At 39.4% G+C, this 25,733-nt stretch overlaps 1 protein-coding gene across 15 annotated transcripts in view; it reads left to right on the top strand.

Moving 5' to 3' along the window:
• The first annotated feature begins 2,850 nt into the window (after window positions 1-2,850).
• celf5a (cugbp, Elav-like family member 5a) overlaps window positions 2,851-25,733 on the top strand; it is a 253,865-nt gene continuing 230,982 nt past the window's right edge. For 7 of the 15 annotated variants that reach the window (XM_037769151.1, XM_037769148.1, XM_037769147.1 and 4 more), the window contains exon 1: window positions 2,852-3,348. In XM_037769151.1, coding sequence (XP_037625079.1) covers window positions 2,898-3,348 — 451 coding nt within the window. In that variant the 5' untranslated portion in view covers window positions 2,852-2,897. Of the gene's footprint in view, window positions 3,349-25,733 lie in introns of all 15 variants that reach the window. The other 8 variants (XM_037769140.1, XM_037769150.1, XM_037769145.1 and 5 more) reach the window with 2 other exon arrangements.

Genomic DNA, 25,733 nt, shown 5'->3' with positions numbered 1-25,733 from the left:
CCTGCTTTCTTCACAGCCACTGCATAAAAGCCATATTTTAGAAAAACGTCTGTCCTGCGGTGGTTTGACTTTTGAAAACTAGGGCCGATCAATATGTGGGACGTGGGAAAAGGGATAGAAATGCTGTGCAGTCCCTCATAAAGTGGGACACCTGGTCACCCTAAGTAGGACCTCTTCCACCACTGATTAGATGGAAAGTGTTTTTCAAACATGCTCAGTCTAGGGTGACCAGGTGTCCCACTTTACGAGGGACTGCACAGCATTTTCATCCCTTGTCCCACGTCCCACATATTGAGACGATGTCCCACATTTTCATTAGCTCTAGTTCTCAAAAGTCAAACCGCTGCAGGACAGACGCTTTTTTAAAAAATCTGGTTTTTATCCAATGGCTGTGAAGAATGCAGGGAAGGCTGTCATCACGAGTCTGTGTTTGATGTCAAACTGCGCACATGTGGGTCAAGTGCAGGTTAACATTTCACCGTCTTTGCTACCAAATGCCCAGCGGGGAAAATTTGCGAGTCACCGCAAAGTCACAAGCTATGCAGATTTAAGCAAAACATGATGGAAACTATCACAAAGAAAAGGAAGAGCAGCTACAACAAAGACTGTGAAACTACTTATAAGTATTTATAAGCCAGTGGAAGGAAATTCTCAGAGATTTTTTTTGTGAAATTTGCTAGTTATTTTTCAATTTCACACGGGGGAGAATACGACATGAAGCGACACAGTTCATGTGAGTCTCACAAGAAACGTCAAAAAAAGATGTGCCGATCTAAGCGGAGAGATGTTACAAGATAAGGGGCAGAATAGAAAGGTTTATTAATTAAGTTAGATAGACATTATATCAAAACTGTAGACCAGCTATTCTACAATGAATACATTGGGGGAATCCAACAGGCTGGTATCCTGGTATCCAGGAGGGGGAAGTCAACAGGCTCTTCAAAGGACAAAACCCCCGCAAAGCAGCCGGCCCAGACTCTGTCTCACCTGCAACCCTCAAACACTGTGCAGACCAGTTGTTCCCCATGGCAGTGGGCCTCTCCAACAGCCCATCCGCCCCCCTGTGACTGTCTCTCCCTCACATACACACTACTGCCCCCCCCCCCCTGCCGACACTGACTCTCCCCCTCTCTCAATATTTGCACTATCTGTTTACATCTGTTTATAGCTTATTTTGTAAATTGTACATTTTATTTTATTCTTATTTTATTCTACGTTTTTTATCTATTCTTTTGTTATTATACTGTTTGACTGCACCAAAAAAGCCAAAGAAAATTCCTAGTGTATACCCCTTACACCTGGCAATAAACACCTTTCTGATTCTGATTCTGATTCTGATTCTGATTGGTCCCAACCATGCCATGCTAGCTTTTCGGGAAGGAGGATAAATAACACTTCAAAGTTACGCTAAATTTTGGCGAGGAAAAACTGTCATGGCCATTTTCAAAGGGGTCCCTTGATCTCTGACCTCAAGATATGTGAATGAAAATGGGTTCTATGGGTACCCACGAGTCTCCCCTTTACAGACATATGTGTCTCGGATGCAGCGACACAAAATAGAGCATTTTTTTTTAAACGAATGATGTTGGAGACAACTCTGCACCAGTAAAAACTCCAAAGCGTGTGGTGAGGAAATATGACCCTGAATAGTTTGGATTCATAATGGCAGGCAGTGATGGGTGAGGGTAAACTGAATATTTATGTGGGTCATTACACCTGACAGTGGCATGATAACACATATTTATAGCCCAGATTGTCATTTATTTTGGAAGGTGGTCCTCAGAAATTATTTTAACAATCAGAAGTGTGTCTCAAGTTACAAAAAGGTTGAGAGGCCCTGCTGTAGACTATACCTCCCGGCCTTGGTAACGTGTCCCACATTGTCCCACACAAACATACTCTTTGTCTCACATTTGGTTTGTTGGGATCTGGTCACCCTATAGGTTGGAAAATAACCGGATTAGCTTCCACCGGCTTCACCCAGTTATAAGTAGTTTAACAGTCTTTGTTGTAGATGCATTTCCTTTGCTTTGAGGTAGTTTCCATCAGGATTTTTTACAAACATGCTCAGTCATGTTATAAACAATCAGAAGTGGGCCTCAATTTACAAAATGTTGAGAAGCCCTGCTGTAGACTACCTCTAATGCCTTGGTAACGTGTCCCACATTGTCCCACATTGTCCCACACAAACATGCTCTTTGTCCTAGATTTGGTTTGTTGGGATCTGGTCACCCTATAGGATGGAACATTTTGCAAGAACTCTTTGAGAATCACCTTCCACCGGCTTCACCCAGTCTTTGTTGTAGATGCATTTCCTTTTTTTTTGGTAGTTTCCATCATATTTTTTTACAAACATGCTCAGTCATGTTATAAAAAGCTGGTCAGAGTCCACATTTCCTGAGGTGAAGTACTCCCTATCTGAAAGGTTGAGAAGCCCTGCTGTAGACTACCTCTCGGCCTTTGGTAACGTGTCCCACATTGTCCCACATTGTCCAACACAAACATGCTCTTTGTCCCACATTTGGTTTGTTGGGATCTGGTCACCCTATAGGATGGAACATTTTGCAAGAACTCTTTGAGAATCACCTTCCACCGGCTTCACCCAGTCTTTGTTGTAGATGCATTTCCTTTTTTTTTGGTAGTTTCCATCATATTTTTTCCAAACATGCTCAGTCATGTTATCAAAATCTGGTCAGAGCCCACATTTCCTGAGGTGAAGTACTCCCTATCCACCGCTGGGTGTCGCTCCAGAGCGTCTAATATCGCTCCTGGTCGCTTCTTCCTCAGCTTTCACCCCCCTCTGCCTTCCTGCCTTCTACTGTGTGTGTGTGTTGTGTGTCGGATAGAAAGTCAGCCTGGTTTCCAGCTGAGTGCTTGCTCTCTCACAGTGTGTGTGTATGTGTGAGTGTGAGTGTGTGTGTTGTCATTATTATCCACTCTGCTCCCAGCTCAGAATGGCCAGATTCACTCAGACTGAAACAAGAAGGCAGCAGCAGCATCCTCAGCAGCAGCAGCTCCATCAGCAGCTCCATCACTACTCCAGCCTGGTTTTCACCGGACCGGAGGCACCACCGACCCAACCACCACCGACCCAACCTCCACCACTACTACTGATCCCACATCAGCACCAGTACCCTCAGATCACATCTCCGAAACCCATGAACGGGTCAGAACCCATTTCAATTCATCCGGAGAGCGGCAACATGAAAGACCAAGATGCCATTAAGCTGTTTATCGGGCAGATACCGCGCAACTTGGAGGAGAAAGACCTGAAACCTCTGTTTGAACAGTTTGGGAAAATCCACGAACTGACAGTTCTCAAGGACCGATACACCGGCATGCACAAAGGTAACGTGTCGCCACTCAAATGGCTGCAAGGCCACATGTAAACCTGTATAATTCATGCACCTTTTTGGCATCATTTGTGTTGTAATAGTAGAAAATGCATAAATATTTGTCACTTTTTTTTTTTTTTTTGATTTTTTTTTTTTTTACATTTAATCAGGTTTAATCCAGTCTACTATTCTAAACAATGTGCATCATTGCTTACATATTTTCATTTAAACATTCATGTTATTTTGTCCCTAATTATGATTGCTTTTCTTGTAAAGTTCTTAATATTTTTTTAATTTTTTTTTTTTATTCAACCTTTATTTAGTACTCATTGAGATTAAGAATCTCTTTTTGCAAGAGAGACCTGGCCAAGACAGCAGCATTTAAACATACATTCAAATTTCAGACTCCACGACATAAATCAAATGCATAATATTTTAGAGCATTTTGATTATTCTGATTGCAAGCAAAATGGGGAGATTTTGGAGATATGAGTCGCGTTTGCTTTGCAGGATCATGAATGATTTGGTGACAAAGTGTGTGCCATGTTCTGTGCGTTTTATTGCCATTTTCTTAACGCGCTCTTTAAGTGGAGCAGAGGCGCTTGGAAAGGAGAGGATGCATTTTTAAAGAGCTTTCTTCTTCCTTTGCCAGCCAGGCAGTCAGTCCAGGCTTTTTTTTGCAGAAGGGGCGGCATCATTTATTCATCCCCATATACGCTTTCCTTTAACATCTCCCCATGTGCGAATGGGGAGATGTGTCAACCCCAACAGACACATCCAAATCAGTTCAATATACACACCACCAAATGTCTCCAAAGGGCGCAAGAGCTGTCGCAAGATGACGGACGAGAGAGAGAGAGAGAGAGAGGGAGAGAGAGCTTGTGCTCAGATGGAAGACTGTAATACTCTCTACTGTACTACACACAGTGTTAAGAATTTACCAGTAAAATAACAGTAAAGAACTGATGGCAGCAGGGTTGCTTTTATGTTACTGTAAAATTAACATTATTGTACTGTTAATGAAAAATACAGTTTTTTTTTATTAACTTCACAGTATTTTACAGTTAATTTACTGTTTAAAGATACATTATATAGCACCTTTCTTTTACATTATCTTACTGATTTGTTTTAATTCACTATTTAGGTTGTATTTTTTACATATATTTTAATAAACATTATTTTTTGCCTAGATGAATAGACTTAGCAGGTTACAGACATAGGAATAGTCACACTAAATACAATTAAAGGCACTTGTTAGGAAAAAGGCTATAATAGACTTGTTGACACTTTTCCCAAAAATGTCTGTCTATAGCTGCACTACAAGCACAGAATGCAAACCAGAACAACATGTGAGTGAAGAACAATAAAGCTAATTCACTGATTTTACAATCATGTACAATGTACAAGCCTCACATGTGCAGATCAGGTAACAGAATTAAAAAAATACTGCATGAAACGGTTACTGATGATACTTTAGACAGTTGATCAGCAGTAAAGTGCTGTTTTTTAAGAATGCATTATAGTTCAGTTAAAAAATGGCCTATGAGCGTAATTTAACAGGTTTTCTTTTGTATTAACAGTAAAGCAATGTTTTTAGCAATAACAGGTTAATACTGTTGAAATCCTGCTGTAAATTAGCAGCAATTGTTCACAGTGCACACACACACACACAGAGGGGCAACTTCCACCTTCCATAATGAAGTTGGTTATCAAAGATGTGTTAGATCACTGCCTGGGTGGGAAAAAACATTTCACAATACCTATGTGGTCCCCCTCCTCACAGTGGATCCACGCAGTGTAGACGTCATCATCATCATCATCATCATCAGCATCAGCATCAGCATCAGCATCAGCATCACCATCACCATCATCATCACCACTTTCAACCAACTTTGTTGATTACGTTTTGTGTTTGCACTCAGCCAGTTTGGACAAGAACCAAAACCTCTTGAGAACTGTAGAGCTGTTTATTGGTTGATCAAAGTGACATTTACGCTCCCATAATAATAATAATGACCAGCAGTATCATAATTATTATTTCCTTTCTAATCATAATTTTTAACATATATAACACCAAATTCATGATTCAAGGAGAGAAAAACCAACACTGTCCGAACAAGAGTTGTGACACGCTTTATTTATTTATATAATTATTTAATTTGTGGTTCCATCTCTGTGTTTCTCAAGTTTCAAGCTTGTTTATTTGTCATATGCACAACAATTACAGCAAAATCTTGGGTCTCAGATACCCTTCAACAATGCTCAAATGTATATATAAAAAAATAAATGTATAAAAAAGGAAAATCACTCAAGTAAAAGGGAAATGAGAATCAAAGACATAAAATAGTGCAAGTTAATATAGCATTATTCCAAATAGATAAGCTGAATGTAACCAGGTTGTAGCATGTATATGCGTGATGAAACGTAATAAATATACTGTATATACTGTATATACAGAGGTGTAAACAGAAATGTAGCATGTATAGAGAAGTAATTGTCCGTAGTTAATCATAAAATGAATCGCCCATTTTTTATCTGTTCAAAATGTACCTTAAAGGAAGATTAGTCAAGTATTTAATACTCTTATCAACATGGGAGTGGGTAAATATGCTTGCTTTATGCAAATTTATGTATATATTTATTATTGGAAATCAGTTAACAACACAAAATAATGACAAATACTGTCCAGAAACCCTTACAGGTACTGCATTTAGCATAAAAAATATTCTCAAATCACAACATGGCAAACTGCAGCCCAACAGGCAACAACAGCTGTCAGTGTGTCAGTGTGCTGACTTGACTATGACTTTCCCCAAACTGCATGTGATTATCATAAAGTGGGCATGTCTGTAAAGGGGAGACTCGTGGGTACCCATTGAACCCATTTTCATTCACATGTCTTGAGGTCAGAGGTCAAGGGACCCCTTTGAAAATGGCCATGCCAGTATCTTCACTCTAGCTTTTAAACTGAGCAACTACAACCTAAAAATTGCAAGTTGCGTTAAAGATATTAGTGCCGTTAAAACAAATTTGCATCAACACGTTAACTTTGAGTCGAGTATATAGAGTATATAGAACTAATTCTAAAACTGCCCCATAGATGTCACAGACCAAAAACATCTCAAGACCATAATTTTGCCACAGAATATTGGTAAAAACAACCTCTTTCTAAATTCAATTCTCCCCTCTTTGGATTCCCCATCCTGCCCTCCTCTCCTGCAGAGCAGATGTTGATATGTGAGGGATGTTAGTAAAGGAGATAAGCCTTTTATTGCATTGACATTTAGAAAAGACAAATGACAATCTGTGACAGTAATGCAAATGCCATTTGCAAACATTGCAAACGACATCTTCTATGACATATAGAATCACCATCAAAAGATACAAAATTTGTTACCGTTACAAAGGTTGTCCACAACGTGTCACAGAGCCCTTGTGTTGAGGCCATACCAAAAATAGACTGATATTTGTTCGTATTCATTAATGTGATCGACATTATGGGAGTGATTAGAAAACACAGTATTGCAACAAACAAATAACTATAAATATGATAAGTGATATTAAAGTAACATAAACCAAGAAAATGAAAAGAAATGTATCTAAATATATAGATTTTAATTTTTTATTTGCATGCTCATGTTGCAATGATCTGCTCTAGTCTGCAAAATCTGTGATCATATTTGGGTCAAAACATGTTATGAAGGTTTCCTACTGAACCATTAGATTGTGCCATCATAGCTGATATTAGCCACATATTTCATGAAGCCACATGGCGCTCTCCTGATTCTACAGTTGTTAGTGTGTAGAAGCAGGGAAGACATTTTTTTTTTCAGTGTAGCACTCATTTGGCATTCATCGGTGCGTGTTTGCGTGTGTGTGCATACATATACTAAAATGTCATTGCCCTGTGTTGCATAATGATTGCAGTATTTAGCTCTTAAGTGATTGTCACCCGATCGTGGTGTCAGGGGAAGACAATTTAGACGGAAAAAATAGAGCTTTGATAGATCACAGATACAGCTATGGAATAAATTCAGAAGTTTATTATTAGTAGTAGCTTAGCATAAATATATTTGCTCACCTAGATTGTTTTTTTTACATTTGTTTTCTTCGTATTATCATAATAGCTATCATCAATTTTTACTATTATACATATACTACGTTGCATCATTTATGCTCTAGTGGTGAAGTTAAACAACTCAAAAAAAAATATTTTTATGAAGTTTGTAAATGAGTTGTTTTGTTTGTAGTCAGTGAAATTATCTTTTTCTCACTTGTTAGTTTGAAAAGCAAAACTCAAATTCTGAAGAGCTGTGGAACAAAGTGAAAGCGCCTTTTTATAAGTAGAAAAACAATCCTGTGAACTTTTATATCTATTTTATGTCAATCACGAGTTTTGTCACCATTTAACAAACAACCAAAGAAAAATCCCAAATGTTAGCTTGATTGGGTAATCTGTCTGATCTTAGTAAAGTATTATAAAAACTTAATCATAAATGTTCTTCTCAAAGTGATTTTCTTTTACTTTTAATCAATAACTTAAAAACAACAAATTAATTTTAAATAAGTGCTGTTCAGTCAAATTAAATGGCTTATAATGTAATGACTCCGGGCCACACAATGAACAATAAACCCTATAATGTGTCAGTGATCTCTGATGAGGTTATTTTATATTTAATCATGTTATTAAGCAGAAAAAAGGATTATGAGTATGGATCCTGATGGAAACACTGGAACAGGCACATTCAGACTGACAAATACATTGATGGACATGAGGGATAAACACACACACACACACACACACACACACTATTTTCATCATGCTAAGTGTTGTGCATTTGTCGTCACTGCTCTTATTCTGTCATTTCGACTTCCGTGTCATCCACATTGTGCTTTGTGTGTTTATTATTTCCTCTTTTCTTATGCAACTATTTTTCCCCCTTGGTAATCCATGAGGGAAAACATGGAATTAGTTTGTAAAGCGTGATAATAATGCATGGCCATAATAACTTGACTCAAGAGGATTAGCAAATGTGCATTGTCTGAAGCAGCAGTCTCTTGGGTGATCAGCTGGTTGCCTCCCTAAACAGTGGCTGCCTCTGCCAATTAAAAATTCAGTCTAGTCTGCCTCTTCAAATGATTAATTCTGCCCGCGCTGTCGATGGCCTGCCAATTATTGTCGCCCAATTGGTATTAATAGGTGGAGGATTTCCTGATGTTGAATTTATCACAGGCTGTGAAAACTTCTCCCTTTGACTCTAATTAGCTTCCACTTATAATAGCATATGCAGAACACACACCTGCACGCTTATGCACATGCATATGAACCGAGGCTTTAATTTGTAGTCTTGTTTGTGTTCAAATTGACAATTCTGCTTTGCAAAAAAGTGGATGCACACATGAAAAGCAGCATGCTGAATCGGTTTCAGTGTAGATTTCTGTTGAATTGTCTGGACAGATTTTATCCTTTGAGATTGGTTGACTAATTTCCCTCGTGCGGTTAAGTAACACGAGCTCAAACGAGAGAGAAAGAGAAGGAAGAAAAGATGATTTTTTTTGTCCCGCAGGTGTGATTCAGCGCAGCAGACAGACAGACAGACAAAACAATCCCTCAGCTCGGCTATCAATATCCAGCTAGAGTCGGGTGTCATTGTGTTAATGCATTTATAAATGGACCAAAGATATTGCCGTAGACCCCAGCCAAGCAGAAGCGCATTAAATCACAGAATAATCTAATGAAATATTTATTCAAGTTTGTGTTTTTTTTTTTCCTCCCTCTGAGCTAGGCTGATGGATAGCGTTCCTCTGTGGGTTGCCCTCCCAATAAAAAAAGAGAAAATGAAGGAAACAGGAATAGCTGGAATATAGTATATGCATCAAAACCAAAAATGATGTGGTATTACTGTAATATGAGACTGCAGTTTTCCTCTATGAAATGATGGCTGAAAGGCAGTAGCCTTGATGAAACTGGTTTGTTGAAGCCTCTCTCTCCTCTTTGACATGATGGAAGTGAAAGTGCATCTACACGTCTCCATATTGTGTGTGCCTTATGGAAAGCGTCAAAGATCACGGCACTGCTGTAGGACAGCATCCCCCCTGGGGGAACAGATGGGATAAATTCACTTACAGACTATAAACAGAGCTGTAGAAGTGACATGGACGGTACACAACACTCTGTGATGATATTACTGATTTAACAGACACCAGAATATAGGCTTTTGACTGTTGTATGGTTGCTAATGTCATTAAACACTTTCATAGAGGATTTAGGAAGGAATTTATTCCATATGTGAAACAGGAAAAACAAGTCCCTCTCTCCTTACAGTTGTGTGCAGTGATTCGATTTAACAAATCTAGAATAAAATCTTCTGTCAGGGCTAGTGAGCGAAGGCCACCGAGGGTAAGCTAATGCAGTAACAACACTCGCTTCGCAATCTTTAAACGTCTGTAAATATTGTAATAAGCAACAGGGCTTTCCTCATAAAAGATGCAGCAGCTCAACTGCTACTGACAGGCGCTTATGGGCCTTGACTTCAGGATGAGGAGCGCTGCCTCCCTCTCTCTCTCTCTCTCTCTCTCTCTCTCTGTTCTCCTCTTTTCTGTTGGTTTTCCAAGGAGATTGCCAATCTCAGATGCCGACAAGGCCGCGCTCCGCTGGAGGTTAGTGTCCGCGCACCGGACTCACCTGGCTTTTTATTCTGTCTCCGCTTCTTTCCCCTTAATCCCTGCCCGAGAGAGCCTTTCAAATGGATTGATTTCCTGCGCCGATGCAACATTCATTATGGCTAGCAGTACATTTTGCTTTCAGTATGTTGGAAGTGCCGTTATTCCATGACCTTTCTGGAATATGTTTGCTCTTAATAGGTGCCTGGAGCAGGGACAGATATGGGAAGATATACTGTGAAGTCTAAGGGAAAATATGGAGCACTTTCATCACTAAGACACTGGTTTATGAAACTATACACTACATCTGTATTTCATTAAATGGACTAAATGAAGCTCTGCTGTGGTTTGTTTTAGATTGTGGACAGTGTCATGTTTGGAGGCGTGATTGTAATGACATGGGTGTTGAGGGTTAGAGATCACTTGAAAGTAAATCCATTTGCTATTCTGTCTTGGCATTTGCTTGCATTTCTCGGAGCTTGTTCATCAAATATTTTGATGATATGAATGTTGCTGTGCTATAATAATCACCCAGCCCGTTCTCATTCTCAGGGCGTCAAATACCAATGCTTTGTGACGCCCCTACGTGTGTGATACCAACGCACAAGGCACCTTTTAGTGTCCGTATGAGACACACCGGACTTTCAAGTAACTACAATGTAAACTCATCCGCGTCAATATTAAACACTCAGAGAAAGTGGTCGGGGAGTGTGGTGACGTAGTTTAAAGAGCGGGTGGAAGGGGTGGTGGATGGGTCCAGCAAACACAGGGCTTTCATCCAGGAGACCGCTGTTTGTGTCCCGTGTGAAACCAACAAAGTGTTGTTTGTCTTTGTTTCTTCACAACGTTAAGTTTCACTTTCACTTTACAAAATTAGTAATTGTAAGCCAAACCATGATATTTTTTCCTAAACCTAACTAAGTGGTTTTGTTTGAATTCACAACGTTACCCACGTGCGTACTGCGACCGTGGCTACCCCGACATGTTCCCATCACATACTGACACTTTGTCAGACCTCTCGGCGTCACTTTTCAGTCGCAGTAAACACATGCTTAATGTTGTGAATTAAACAAAAACTCTTGCTTAGGTTTAGGCAACAAAACCACTTAATTAGGTTTAGGAAAAAGAACATGGTTAGGCTTAAAACTACTATGTTTTTACAGTGAAAATGTGACTTGACGTTGTGAACGCGGGACATGAACGAACAGCTGATTGTAAAGTAAAAATGAAACTTAGCACATGGGACACGAACAGCAGTCTCCTGGATGAAAGCCCTGTGTTTGTTGGACCCATCCACCTCCCCTCCTGCCCGCCCTGTGTGTCTCTTTTGCTTTTTAAACTACATCACCACAGCACTTTCCCTGTGCATTTACTGTTGCCTCGGAGGAGTTTACATTGTAGTTAATGGAAAGCCTGGTGCGTTGCATAATGGCGCTACAGGGTGCATCCTTTATCGAACACCAACGGCCGTGACAAAGCGTTGGTATTTGACGCCCTGGGAATAAGAACGAGCTGGTTACCCAGTGCGTTAGAAAATGACACCAAGGTGTCAGTATGTGACCAGTTGGGATGAGAACGTGTTGAATAACGTCGTAAATGTGTTTCAAAAGTATTTATAAAAGAACCAATGATGCTTTCTATTATACTTTTATTCTAACAAATATGATAGAAAATTTTGATACAACAAGAAAAGAGGTCAATTTGAATTAATTAAAATTGTTAGGAAACTTCATTCTGCCTTTTATGTCTGCCTTTTCAAATTTTCAAAGTGAGGATTTTGGGTTGAATTATTTTTGGTGCGTTGTAGGTCACAGTCCTCTTCTAAAGGTAGTCGGCAGAGGCGTACCGCCTCCTTGTTCATGCAAAGGTCACAGCTATTTCCTTAGTCTAAATAGAGGGATAGAAGCCTATCTATTTTGTATGGGTAGCTTAGCAGAGAGTGCCATTGCCTACAGAGCAGAGTGTGCTCTTATGAGGGGGGGTTATAAAGGAACAGAGGGGGGGGAAAAGGAGGGAGGAGGGGGTTGGCGGTTTCTGTTAGAATAGCATGAGCTCTTTAATGTTGTGTTTGAGCCTGGCTGGGCACAGATTCATTTTAGATGGAAAATGAAATAACAAGGGAGAGGGGAGAGAGGAGATTTTAATGCAATGTTTTGTGATAATCCCTCTCCATTTTGGAATGGTTCAGGAGAACTCATGCGATAAAGCCTTGTACAAGCCTGGAAAATAATAAGTTATTTGTCTTGCCTTATAGTACCGTGCCCTTGGAGGGCTCGCTAACCCCCATGTTTTGGCCAAAAAACAATCACAGATTAGTCAAGCTGTCACATCTCTCTGATTGCCAAATGGTTGAGCCCTTGATGCCGGTGTGAATGAACAATGCACAAATGTCGTACATGTATCTGCCTGGGAGTGCACGCGAACACAAAGCCGCGCGGATATGACTTAGCTCTGTCACCCGACCGAATTGGACAGGGAAGGGATGGCACATGTATGCAGCAGGGGCCCACGAGGCAAATGACAGACAGACACATGGGCGCAGAACAATGGATGAACGGACAGATGGATAAGTGGAGGGGGAAAAGATGAAGTGTTTGTCAGAGATGCAGAAACAAATAGCTGCTTTTATCCCAAGGCGGTGGGAGAGTAGAGTGATGGCTCAGCTTGGGACGTGGAGGATCCCTCTGTCAGGTTGAGAGCCGCATGGACACCGGAGGGCGAGGTGGTGGAGGAGGAGGAGGAGGAGGAGGAGGAGGAGGAGCAGAGGCCAAGTTTGGCAGATGTATAAAATAATCACTTGAAAGCTGTTGACATGAGAAAATCCCTCTAGTAACAATAGTAATACTAATTCCAATATTACTGCTGCTGCTACTTCAAATGCTCAGACCTCTACCTCTGGTCTTAGAGGTTAGAGATTTACTATTTTATGGCTATTATTATCCGTAGCTGTAGAGATTCAATCATCTAAATCTGTATCCACTTTTAAAAAACTTTCAAAAATATTTTTTTTAGGATTCTTATAAGGTCCCAATGTTATGTCTGTATATGTATATGCATTTTTATGTGCTTATGTGTGTTTTAGCATGTGTAAAGAGCATGTGTGTATGGGTATTTGTGTATGTATACACCTGTTTGTGTATGTATGTGTATATTTATACACGTTTATGTAAATATATATTTGTTTTTTTCACCTTGTTCTACCATTTTACTACTTTATTATTATTGATATGTTCTGTGATGTTCTGTTTTAACAGTTACTTTATTTTTTACTTTATTTATCTGCTTTTATTATCTTGTTTTGAAAAGTGTTATATAAATGTTTTTATTACATTATTAATATTATTATTATTGTTATATAAATATTAAAAATTGCTTATATTAGCTGTAATAACAGACTAAAAGATGCTAAAATTTGCATCCCTAACTGGTAATTATGACATGGTAAACAGCACTATCAGCATCGAGATCTATTTTCCTACAGATATTACAGTTCTTAACAGTCGCTTTGGTACATTTCTCAGATCAGAATTGAAATTTTCAAAACTACTTGTTGTCATCTAGTCTATTGTGCACATCATAAAAGCAGTTTCTCATTCTTTTTTTTTTTTGCAAATGCTTTGGCACATCCCTGCAAATGATTATGTACAATTGTCTGCTGTTTCCTACATTATCAATCCAAATGTATTATACTGGTTCTCTGTTGAATAGTAAATAATAATAATAATACATTTTATTTGGTGGCGCCTTTCAGGACACCCAAGGACACCTTACAATACAAAAAATAAATACTCAAACAGATAAAAACAGCCAAACATGATGAAAACACCAGCAGAGCAAACATAACAAGAGACAACACTAATAATGTTGAGGGCAGGACACAGAATGATGGATATAACAGTGAATAGGCCAGTTTGAACAGGTGAGTTTTGAGCTGGGATTTGAGTACCCTGCAAAACATTAGTTCATTGCAAGTCATCACATGCAAAATGGTTGAACCAGTTGTCATCTGCCAAGCATGTTTTCTATACGATTCTATTAGACGTTTTTGTGTAAATGTGTCCTGAATTGATGAATTATTGTCAGGTGAATCTTGACTTTCACTAACGACGGGGGAATGTGTGAAGCGTTAGATCGACCGATGATCAGCCGGTTCGCTCAGAGGTGCGTCTCATGATCCTTCAATTGGCAAACATATATAGACAGGCGTTGTGCTATGTGGTGCTGTAAAACAGTCTTGTCTTTCTCTTTTCTGTATCGCACTGACATGGTCTGTCAAGAAATTACAGTACAAACAGTAAACGTGAATCCTGTCCAATCTATCTCCCACATACAGTATCTGTTGAAATTCATATAAGGCATACAAAAAAGGGCAGCCTTGTCATTTTCATTCAAATCATTGTCATCAAAATCTCAGCCATGGTATACTATACAAATACTGTTGTATTGACAACATGGCTAAGCATTTTAACTTTAATCTTGCTTGAAAAACAATGACACAAGGACTAATCATTCTGATGACATGTTCATTGAAATCAACTAAGGATTTTGAGCAAGTCAGAGGCTTTTGTGCGGTGCTGTTTGTACAAATTGCTTCGAGAAATGCACTTATACTGTTTTGAAAATGTTAAGGGTGATTTGAGAAAAAAAGCGATTGAGAAAAATCTGTAAGCAATCCCCAATTTGTGATGAAGACACATTTGAGATTGGAAAATGTCTGTGAATGCTCAGGTCCGTGAGGGATGTGTGAAGATACATGCTGCTCAGCACGGTTATAAATAGAAATTCTGTGGTATTTCCGAAAATAGGTTAAGCTGCCATCGCTGCACTGCTGGCATGACATCACTGATTGCCTGCCAGCCTCCCCCAAAAGAATGCTCTCCCATACTGTGCTCAAAAGGAGGGAGAGAATGAGGGAGAGACAGGGGGAGCATCTGTGGGCAACTGCAAGGCCATGTCCCCATCATTTCCAGCGTCTTCCCCCCCTCCTTTCTCTCTCTCCTCACACATCCCTTCCATCACGCAGCCATCTCTCCCCCCACTCCTTCCATCTATCTTTCCCGCTGAAGCAGCGACGCTGTAGCTAACAGTCTCTGTGCTTTATCGCCAGAGACACAAACTGGTCAGGGGCTTTGTACTGGAGATGTATCGCATCCACATTTTTTTTTTTTTTGTGCGATACAAGCAACTTGTGTGCCAAATAGTGCAGATGAAAGATGGAATTTGTGTTTCCGTTTTGATGATCAAATGTTACAATGCGGTTGAATGAGCAGTGTATGGAGACTTTATGTGAGTTCCAACGTGGCACCCGTTCTGTGGTTCACTATTCAACGGTAGATCTGGCTTAATTAAAAAAGACTACTCCAATTAATTAATGGCTGATGGGCTCTCATATCTGTTTCGTCTCTTTGGGCTCACTTCACAGCTTTTTCTTTGCCATTCTATAGATAGATAGATAGATAGATAGATAAGTAGACAGACAGATAGATAGAAAGTTTGGTCATTAGCATAACAGTATATTTCTGGAATCCTCTGGGCCGGATGTGGTTACTATATACGTCAATGCAATTAACACCCTGGTGCTTGCTTGTTAGTCAGACCATTAGTGTCAATTATTACTTTTCTCCAGCTCAGTGGTGACAAGAGATAAAGAAAGAAAGAAAGAAAGAAAGAAAGAGAGAAAGAAAGAAAGAAAGAAAGACTAATTTCTTTAATGCATTAACGCAATTTGCGATATCGATCTTTTGGAGGTTGTAGTGGGCTCAGTTTTAAAGATAGAGTGAAGATACGGGCACAGGATGCTAAATAACTAGCATGGCCATTTTCAAAGGGGTCCCTTGACCTCTGACCTCAAGATATGTGAATGAAAATGGGTTCTATGGGTACCCACGAGTCTCCTCTTTACAGACATGCCCACTTTATGATAATCACATGCAGTTTGGGGCAAGTCATAGTCAAGTCAGCACACTGACACACTGACAGCTGTTGTTGCCTGTTGGGCTGCAGTTTGACATGTTATGATTTGAGCATATTTTTTATGCTAGATGCAGTACCTGTGAGGGTTTCTGGACAATATTTGCCATTGTTTTGTGTTGTTAATAGATTTCCAATAATAAATATATACATACATTTGCGTAAAGCAAGCATATTCTCATACTCCCATGTTGATAAGAGTATCAAATACTTGAATAATCTCCCTTTATGATACATTTTGAACAGATAAAAAAAATGTGAGATTAAAAATCATATTTTTTGGCATGCTTTATTTTAATTGTAAGAAATACATGTTTTGGATTCAGCATGCTGTGCTCCATTCGGTACATGCATTGAATGGAAAGAACAACTATAAGAAGCAGAGAATTAATTACAAGTTTGTTTATAAGGACATGTGCAAGTAATGTTTCATCTCAAGGTGGTCTGCAGCATAACAAAGAAGAATTTGTGTGTGTGTGGTATTAGCTGGGTAGTGTTTTTTTTTCTCCTCCTCACATGTCTTTCTTCCTCATTCCTCTTTCAATCACTCCATCGGAGCAACCTCTGGGCCTTTGAAGCGCTGTCTTTAAAGGTTTCTTTCAATTTGTAAAATCAAAGTGACTGAAAACCTGATCCGTCTCTTAGTCCGCAGTCAGTTTGCAGCTGCCAGTCATCTGTGATTGTGGCTTTGCTATGATCAATTGATCCGTCTCAAAGGTTTAAATGCCTTTCACCTTTCAAAAGAGGACAAGCATCGTTAGGAATACCGCATCAAATATGTCAATCGGGGTACATTAAATGAAGACTTTGCATCAGTGGGAGCACTGTGTTTGTACTATATGGAGCAGCAAGCAGTGGATGTGAGCCAAGTCAAAGTGATTTTATTATTTCCTTTTGCCTGGTCTTGTTTGTTTTTCCAAGAGGTTTTTATAGTACATGAAAAGGAGGAAATGCAGTTTTCTGACTTTGACTGGGGGGGGCTCAGAGAAACTTATATTGATTTCTGTGTAAATCCCGTGGCCGTGGCAGACTTGGCTGGGGGAGGGAGGCAGGGACGACGGGCCGGAGAGACGAGACTTGGCAGGTAAACTCTTGTTGCCCTCCCAGAAGTACCGCGGCAGGAGGCAGTAAGTGTGAACCTACACATTATTTACAGCTCTGTGAAACTCCATCCATTAACGGTGTCAATTAGCTCGCTCATCAGGGATGCAGGCCACTAGATGTATTTATAGATCTGGCCCTGGCTTTAATAGCAGAAGAGGGATGAAGTACTCAGATAGTCTACAAAAGCCAAGGCTTACTTTAAAGACTACAGTACGGCAGAGGATGCCAAATGCCGTATCCTAAGTGTTGTAGAGAACCACATATTGAAAGAGTTCTGGCCAACTTGGGAATGGGCGGCCAGTTGCAATTTATCACGTCACCTCTCGAAACTGCACCGCCAAACAGCATTATCTCAGGAACTAACTGTATTACTGTTTTCAGCCGTCCTAATGCCGTATACGCCTACGCCCTGTGTCAGCTTTTAAGAGAAATACTCTACAGTTGGATTATATATGAAGAACTACTCGTGCCCTGAGAGAACTATTTAACCTCTGAGAGCCACACAATAGATTGTGAGTGCGAAGGAGTCAAAGTCTATCTCTCTTCATTGCTGTGATGGCTTCTTTGCCCCAGTAATGATCCTGGAACATACACAGAGCCTCTCGCACCGAATTCATTGCATTTGTCACACTCATTAGGCAATGAACGCCATGCCTTAACACTGTGTATATGATCTGCAAATGTACATTTTCACACACACGCACACAGGCAGTCCTTCGGGATGTGCTGCCTATGGATCTGTTTGACTGCTGCTCGGAGGCGAGTGGAGTCTATGTGAGCGAGTAGCAACAAATCAATGGCTGAGGTCTCCTACTCAGGGGTCAGAGAGGATACGAGGGAGGGTCCGGGGGACTATTTCTTGCCCTCATGATGGACATCGATGCTCCTCAGCGCTCTGTGACGTTCATCCTCCTCCCCCAGCCATTGCTCAAGGTGAAGGGATGATGGGAGGGGTAGTGAAAGGAGAAATGGAGGAGGATTTGGAGCTGGATGTAGCAGAGATGAAAGGATGGAGTGATTGATGAAGGAGTGATGGAAGAGTGTAGTCAGCTTCAGGATCATGAGATGGTGACTGAGCACAGGCGCTGGCTCCCTTTAAGGTGTCTGTCTGACTTAATTAAGGTTTACAGGTTACGCTAGGCTACTGCTTATATTACAGTGCTCATTACAAGCCCATTAGGCCTGGGCAGAGAAAATATTGTTGTCAGAACAATGAGTGAGAGCATTTTGGAAAGTCCCTGCCAACTCCATGCTCCAGCTCTTCTTTATTATACCTCTCTGTCTGTCCTCCCGCAATCTGTCCTCCTTCTCCCTGAACATTGGCATGATTGTTTGAGTGTGTGGACAGATCGAGGGTCTTTTTTTCAAAGGTGAGGGAGTGATTATATGAGTTAAAAGCTTCTCCGAGACCAGACTGATTACCCCCCTCACGGTCAATCTGCGCCACTGAGCCTCCTACCTCCCTGGCTGGCAATGATTCAGGTCATAATCACATTGTATCAGTGCTGATGATGTGTGTTTCAGCTTCCGACCCCTCTGAAAAGCTATCACTTCCCCCCTGAGCCCCACATGGCAGTAAATGAAGTAAGCAAGTAATCTACCCACAGTGATAGCATTTTCCAAAGAGTGCAAATGATGTGTGAGGGAGCAGGCGAGACCGGTGCCAAGACTGGCTTGGTTTCTGCTACCTTCACACTTTCTGGCCAAGGAAATGCCACATTGAGAGCAAGTTCACACTTTTTCATAACACTGGGGCAGTTTGGCTCCTCTGGGGCAAGGAGATGGAGAAAAGGGAGCAAAGAGGCGGAATGAAAAGAGAGACGTGGTGGTTTAAACTAACCCAAGTCTCCTTGGAATTGCATTCATATTTGACGGTTCTGCAGTACAGGATTTAAGCCCAATGCCAATGTAGAAGTAGGGTGTTGATATTGAGCTCCTGCAGTAGACGTCACACCCTGTAGCTAAGGAATATATATATATATATATACACACAGTATATAGGGACATATCGACATATCAATGGGTTTAAGAAATGTGATTTTCTTAAAATTACCCTAATTGCCCTGATACAATGGTGAATGTATCAGCCTAGTAAGAATGGAGTCATGCCTGTTTTGGTATCCGTATCTCAGTATGTTTTGTCATATTGTCACACATTACAATTGATTTCTACAGTAAAGAAATTTGAAAAAAATAAATAAAATAAAATATAATAAAATAGTGGCTGTCTCAAATGAATAACTGCATTGCCCTATATTAACTAGCATATACAAATATAATTAACTGCTTAGTTTTTTTGTGTGAAAAGTCATCAAAGAAAATTCCAACACCCAGAAAAAAAACTGCATAAATACAAGAAGTACCAAACCCAGAGTTAATTTTAATATTGATAACTAACAAAACAAACTAAAGGATTTCATTAAACACTTTCAGATTTCAGAGGTTAACTGTCTTTGAGAGCCAGCACACACAGATTTGTTAAGGGAGTAGGCTTGTAGGCCTAGCATGAGTTGGGAAAGGGAAGCAACATAGTAAACAGTTAGGCTATCAATGTAGGCTACAACAAATACATTTGTTTCACACTTGATGACCTGCATTATGATTTATTATTTTTATTAATTATTTTTTAAATTATTTATTAATTAATTACATTATATAAACATTTCAATGGTCAAAAACAGCTTTGCTTGAACTCTAAAACACTGCTGATATCGCAAAATACTACAACCCTCGCCATTTTAGCAGTTTTAGCATTGCCAACTTATTGGCAAAAGAGAAACACAGTTGCATAAATTGAAAGTGTATTTATTAGCAGTTACCATATTTTTTACTTTATTTATCTGCTTTTATTGTCTTGTGAAGCACTTTGTTACATCTGTTTTGAGAAGTGCTATATAAATACATTTATTATTATTATTATTATTATTATTTATTATTATTAAATTGTAAGTATCTATTTTGTTTTGAAGTGTAAAACGTAATTATTCAATTATTAAACAATATGTTATTTAGCTTTCTTGCCAATAAAGCTAATTTGAATTATAGGATTAGCCAATCAGATGACACCTGCGTCACGCACAGGCTGCGTGTGAGGGTCACGCGTGCGAGCCCGTTGGACGCAGAATGCCGTTGAGGAGAAACGAGCTGTAGGTAAACGGTAAAAAAATATAACTTAAATATCGATAAAACAGTTAGTTTACATTGCAAAGATGTAAAGTAAGACTCGCTTTAGTTGCTAGTTCATAGCTGTGTGCTGAGGAGGATCTACTCAACAAAATACGTCGTGTGAAAGCTCCGCGAAGTTGGTGAGTTATGTTAATTAGCAGGTGTTGTGTTGAAGTCTGTTCAACGGTCGATAATGTCTCTCTGTAGTTAAGCTAAGGCAGGGGTCAGCAGCCTTTACTATCAAAAGAGACATGTAGGCAAAATAATAATAAAAAAATCTGTCTGGAGCCGCAAAACATTTGAGCATTGTGATGAAGGTAACACAGTTTATAGTCTCAGTATATAAGTCTAATGCAGTGAGGGCCAAAGAGACAATGTACTATGGAGTATTAGGGCCACATTGAGGGAAAAAACATCTGAGATTTACAGAATAAAGTCATAATGTCACGAGAAAAAAGTTGTAATATTACGAGAATAAAGTCATAATATTGCAAGAATAAAGTTGTAATATTATGAGAATAAAGTCAGAAGTTTACGGGAATAAAGTCGTAATATTATCAGAATAAAGTCAGAAGTTTACGGGAATAAAGTCATAATATTATGAGAATAAAGTCATAACTTTACGAGAAAAAAGTCACAATATTACGAGAAAAAAAGTTGTAACTTTACAAGAAAACAGGCGTAATATTACGAGAATAAAGTCATAATATTGCAAGAATAAAGTTGTAATATTATGAGAATAAAGTCAGAAGTTTACGGGAATAAAGTCATAATATTATGAGAATAAAGTCAGAAGTTTACGAGAAATAAAGTTGTAATATTATGAGAATAAAGTCAGAAGTTTACGGGAATAAAGTCATAATATTATGAGAATAAAGTCAGAAGTTTACGAGAAATAAAGTTGTAATATTATGAGAAAAAAGTCAAAAGTTTACGAGAAATAAAGTTGTAATATTATGAGAATAAAGTCAGAAGTTTACGAGAAATAAAGTTGTAATATTATGAGAATAAAGTCAGAAGTTTACGGGAATAAAGTCGTAATATTATGAGAATAAAGTCAGAAGTTTACGGGAATAAAGTCATAATATTATGAGAAAAAAGTCAAAAGTTTACGAGAAATAAAGTTGTAATATTATGAGAATAAAGTCAGAAGTTTACGAGAAATAAAGTTGTAATATTATGAGAATAAAGTCATAACTTTACGAGAAAAAAAGAATATAACATGTAAAATTACTACTTTATAATATTAACTTCATTCTCATAATACTATGACTTTTTTCTCTTAAATTTGTGACTTTATTCTCGAAATCTCAGATTTATTTTTTTACCTCAATGTGGCCCTAATCCTCCGTCGTACATTAGACCTACAACAATGATAAATAAAAATAAAAATATAAACAAAAAACAGTTATTCATTTCCATGTTTATAAATCCACAGGGAGCCACTGGAGAGGAGCTAAAGAGCCGCATGTGGCTCCGGAGATAAGGGCTGGTCCAGGTTTAGGTAGGGGGGGATACATATCGACGGGAGACAGTACTCGACAGAACACCTGTAGCTAATGCTAACGGTTACTTAAGCTAATACAGTAACATTTGGCTAGGTAGCAGTGCAGTTAACGTTAGCTAGCTAACTCCAAGGGAGTTGGTGCAATGCTCAATTTGGTCATGTTATGCAACTGCTGTGTGCGTGTGCAATTGCTCAGGTAAGTTAAAGTGGCAGTAGGCAGAATATTTTTGGCATCATTGGGCAAAACTTCCATAATAACCTTTCAGCATATTGTAATCCAAGTGTTCTGAGAGATAACTAGACTTCTGCACCTCCTCCTGGCTCTGTTTTCAGGCTTTAGAAAATCTAACCCGTGACGGGGACTTTGACCAATCACAGGTCATTTTATTGAGAGAGCGTTCCTATTGGCTGTGCTCCGGTCATGTGACCGGAACTTGGCGTTTCCTTCACCAGATTTACCAATGGCGGCGGCGTCACAAGCGTTCTTATTTTATAGCTAAACCGTGCACTACAAGGTGATTCTGAAAACATTTGAGGTGAGAAATAGGCATTAACGTAACATAATATTGATTCATATTTGATCAGCGCTGCCTAGTTTGACCGTTTGGTCGGAGTTCGTGAGTGATTGACAGCCGGCTCTCATAGACGGCAGCTGGACAGCAGACCTTAGATCAGTTCTTTCCTGCTTTTTTTCCTACGGTAAGTGAAATCTTGCAGATGCCGTTAGGAGCACCCGAGGAAACAGAGGAACATGATTTTTGTCAGGTTACCTGTTTCATGTACTACTGTCACGATATAGCGGCCGTTTTATAAAAATAACTTTGAAAATAACTTCAATCTCGCCTACTTCAGCTATAACATTAGCTGGTAAACATGGATATTTTTTTAGATATCTTTGCACTAGTTTGATGAATATTATTTACAAAAAAAAGGATAACTTTAATAATATTGTATTTCTTACATTCTGTAGTTTGTTAGCAACATCTATGTATGCATTATGTATGTTAGTAGACAATTGTAGTGTTTACTGTGAAAGTTAATTATATTAAAGGTTTCTGTATTGATTGATCTATGAGAATTGATTTTATGCTTATATTCCTAATAGTCCTGTAGGGTAATTTATGAATGATAGTAAGTTCTGGCTTTGATTTATGCAAGACATTTTTGTTAGTTTGATTGATGTTGATCGTGAGCCTACCCAGTCAAGGAGATTTACTTGTGTTTTCCCATACCATAGTGATAAGATAGTGCAACCCAACAGTTATACAGTATATTGGATTATTGTGGGACTAGAATGGCTGTACGTTGGAGGGCAAAATATCAGTTGTTTTACAACTAGTTTTCATAAAACGCATTGCTTATGTGCCAAATTTGGAATACTGTACCTGCACCGACTGTGGTCAGAGCCCTTGAGTCCAGATAACAGGAACAACATGGTAAAAGGTGTCACTTACCTTGGTGATGTGTGTCCAAAAAGCACTATGCCCCTTCGTTATTACCGGTACAAATAGAAGTCTAGTGCCTCTCAGGGAAAAGTGTGGATGTTAGTGTTGGCTATATTTTACTGTAACTGTGATAATGATTTTTCTGTAAGAGCTGAGTTTCACTTTCATAGCCGTGACCATGTCTTAACAGTATTTGCAGGGCATAGACTTTGTACGATTTTTGCAGAGTTGTCCAATATTGACATTCTGTTTGGCGAATAGGTTTTTTAAACAGAGGAGATTGAGGCATGTATTTCATCAGCGTTTGGCTCTTTTTGTGTTTGTGAAAAAGAGGGTGAGCACAGTGAAACTTAGTGGGTGCAGTGAGTTCATATCTGTGTGTCTGTGTGTTCATATTTATTGTGTATGCTTGTACATTTGCGTGTGAAGGTCCAGTGTTTATATGTATCTGGTCATGTGACAGCTGGGTAGACAAAAGCTGTGTCCCAATTCTATATTACCATGCAATTTCAAGCAGGTTTTGATTATGTAGTGGAATAGGGCTGTCGCGGTGAAGGACTTTTCCCTGCGGCGATATGTGGTATTATTGCCTTTTTTTCCCTTCTTTTTTTGCAAATTACTTAATTTATCCTGGTTTTAGTGCCATATAAATAAGATTTAATGTTAAGCTTTTAATAGGTATATTGTTGCTTTTTAAATGACAAAGATGATGAAGTTTTAAAACTAACTATTCTTATTTTTTGTTAAATGCATAACAGAGAAGGGCAATGAGACGCAGTGTTTTTTTCAGCTGAGACGCTTTGGCTGCGTCTGGTTGCTATGATACGGAATATCCGCAGAAGTAAAAATGTCGACACAAGGTAGAGTACTTCTTCTGGATGAAGGAAAGGCTGAAACACATAGGGAGAGAGGACAGACCCGACGGTCTGTGTATTAATTCCTCCTCCATTGTTGTTGTTGTTCAACACATGTAGCCTACATGTAGGATGTGACGGTTGGTCTTTGTGGTATTTGTCCCGCCCCTCCTCCATTGGGATTGGACGGCTGGTTAAAAAAGTGAAAATTGAAAGTTGAACATTTTTCCACTCTCGGCGACCAGAAAAAAACACCAATTGTGCAGCGCTTAGCGCAGAATAGACGCTCGACGCCTCGTCACCCTGTTGGTGTTTGCAGCATGGTGTAAATACACAGCGCTCCCATTGCAAATAATTCATAAAAGAAGAAATGTGAACATAGTGCTTGTGGCGGTTGCTTGCCATCCCCTGCAGTTGGCTTGTCAGTAGCGCGGCATTGCAATATTGCGGTTATTGCGACAGCCCTAGTACTGGATGACGAAATGTCAGTTTGCATTAAAAATCAGCTTGATTTTCGAATGTGATGTTCATTAACATTATTGTCCCACAATGCATTGCAAAAAGGAACTCGAGGAGCTGCTCACAGCTGCAGTAAAACAAATTCTGGGAAATACCAACTCTAGAAACACCTCAGAAAATGAAGTATTAAATCTTTCTAAAACATTTACTTCATGAAATTTGAATTGGCAGTAGGAAGTCATGTGTCATTTTCTGTTAATACAAAACAGTATATGAATTGTTGTAAACTAACTATAAAAATTATCGTTTTTATTGAGTTCATACTGTATACTCTTTGTATGTAATATGAAATTGGGACACGGTCGGTGCATTAATTGAATAAGCGTGCCTGAAACAAGTGCTTAGACACGGTGAGAGGATCAGGTGTGTGTGTCTGTGTGTCGTGAGTATACATGGATTTTATCAATAGGGCCTGTAAACTTGACAAAACAATTAGCAGAATATCCTACTGTTCTGCACACACACACACACACAGTTTTGGTAATGGAGAGCCTGGGCTATGGTGAATGTAAATGGCTGCTGTCGCCACAGCTATACAGTATCCTCCACTACTCATGCTCTCGTTCTCTCTCTGTCTCGCCCACTCGCTCTCTCTCTCTTCCATGTAAGACTCTTTAATTACATGCCAATTCAACACTGTGGAGATGGAGAGACTTAGCCCTATTTCCCAGTACACACACAGCGCACACTTAAAAATATATCATTAAGAAATAGGAGACGAGAGGAGGGGAGTTGGCATTGACGAAGAGAAACAAGTCGGGAACGGAGGAGAGAGAGAGGAGGAAACGGGAGCAAAGAGGAGAGGAGGAATTTCTTCTCTTTGGAGCTGAAATCAATGTGTGAGATAAGGCTGTTTTAGGTTTCTATCAGATGATGCAGAGGATCATCGCTTCACAATGGGAAGGCTTACCCCATTGCTGTGTCAGCAGGCTCCGATTACACTGGCTTTTTGTTGTGTTTCAAACAATTTCATCATGCTCCCCCCCTCACACTTTTGCACTTGGTATGCAATGCAGCACTGGCAATTTGTACGTGTTTGGATTCCAATTATGGAGTTGTTAAAGCTTTTTCGCCTGTGGCCTGCAAATTCTTATTAAGCCATACATTAAAGAGCAGAGAATCACATTTAAATGGAGTTCATGTTTCCCTTTTGTTTGCCAGTGTTGTGGTT

This window comes from Sebastes umbrosus, chromosome 5, assembly GCF_015220745.1.
Source record: "Sebastes umbrosus isolate fSebUmb1 chromosome 5, fSebUmb1.pri, whole genome shotgun sequence".
Lineage (NCBI taxonomy): Eukaryota > Metazoa > Chordata > Actinopteri > Perciformes > Sebastidae > Sebastes > Sebastes umbrosus.
Note: the sequence above shows the minus strand (reverse complement) of the source record. Positions and strands in the feature narration are given on the sequence as shown.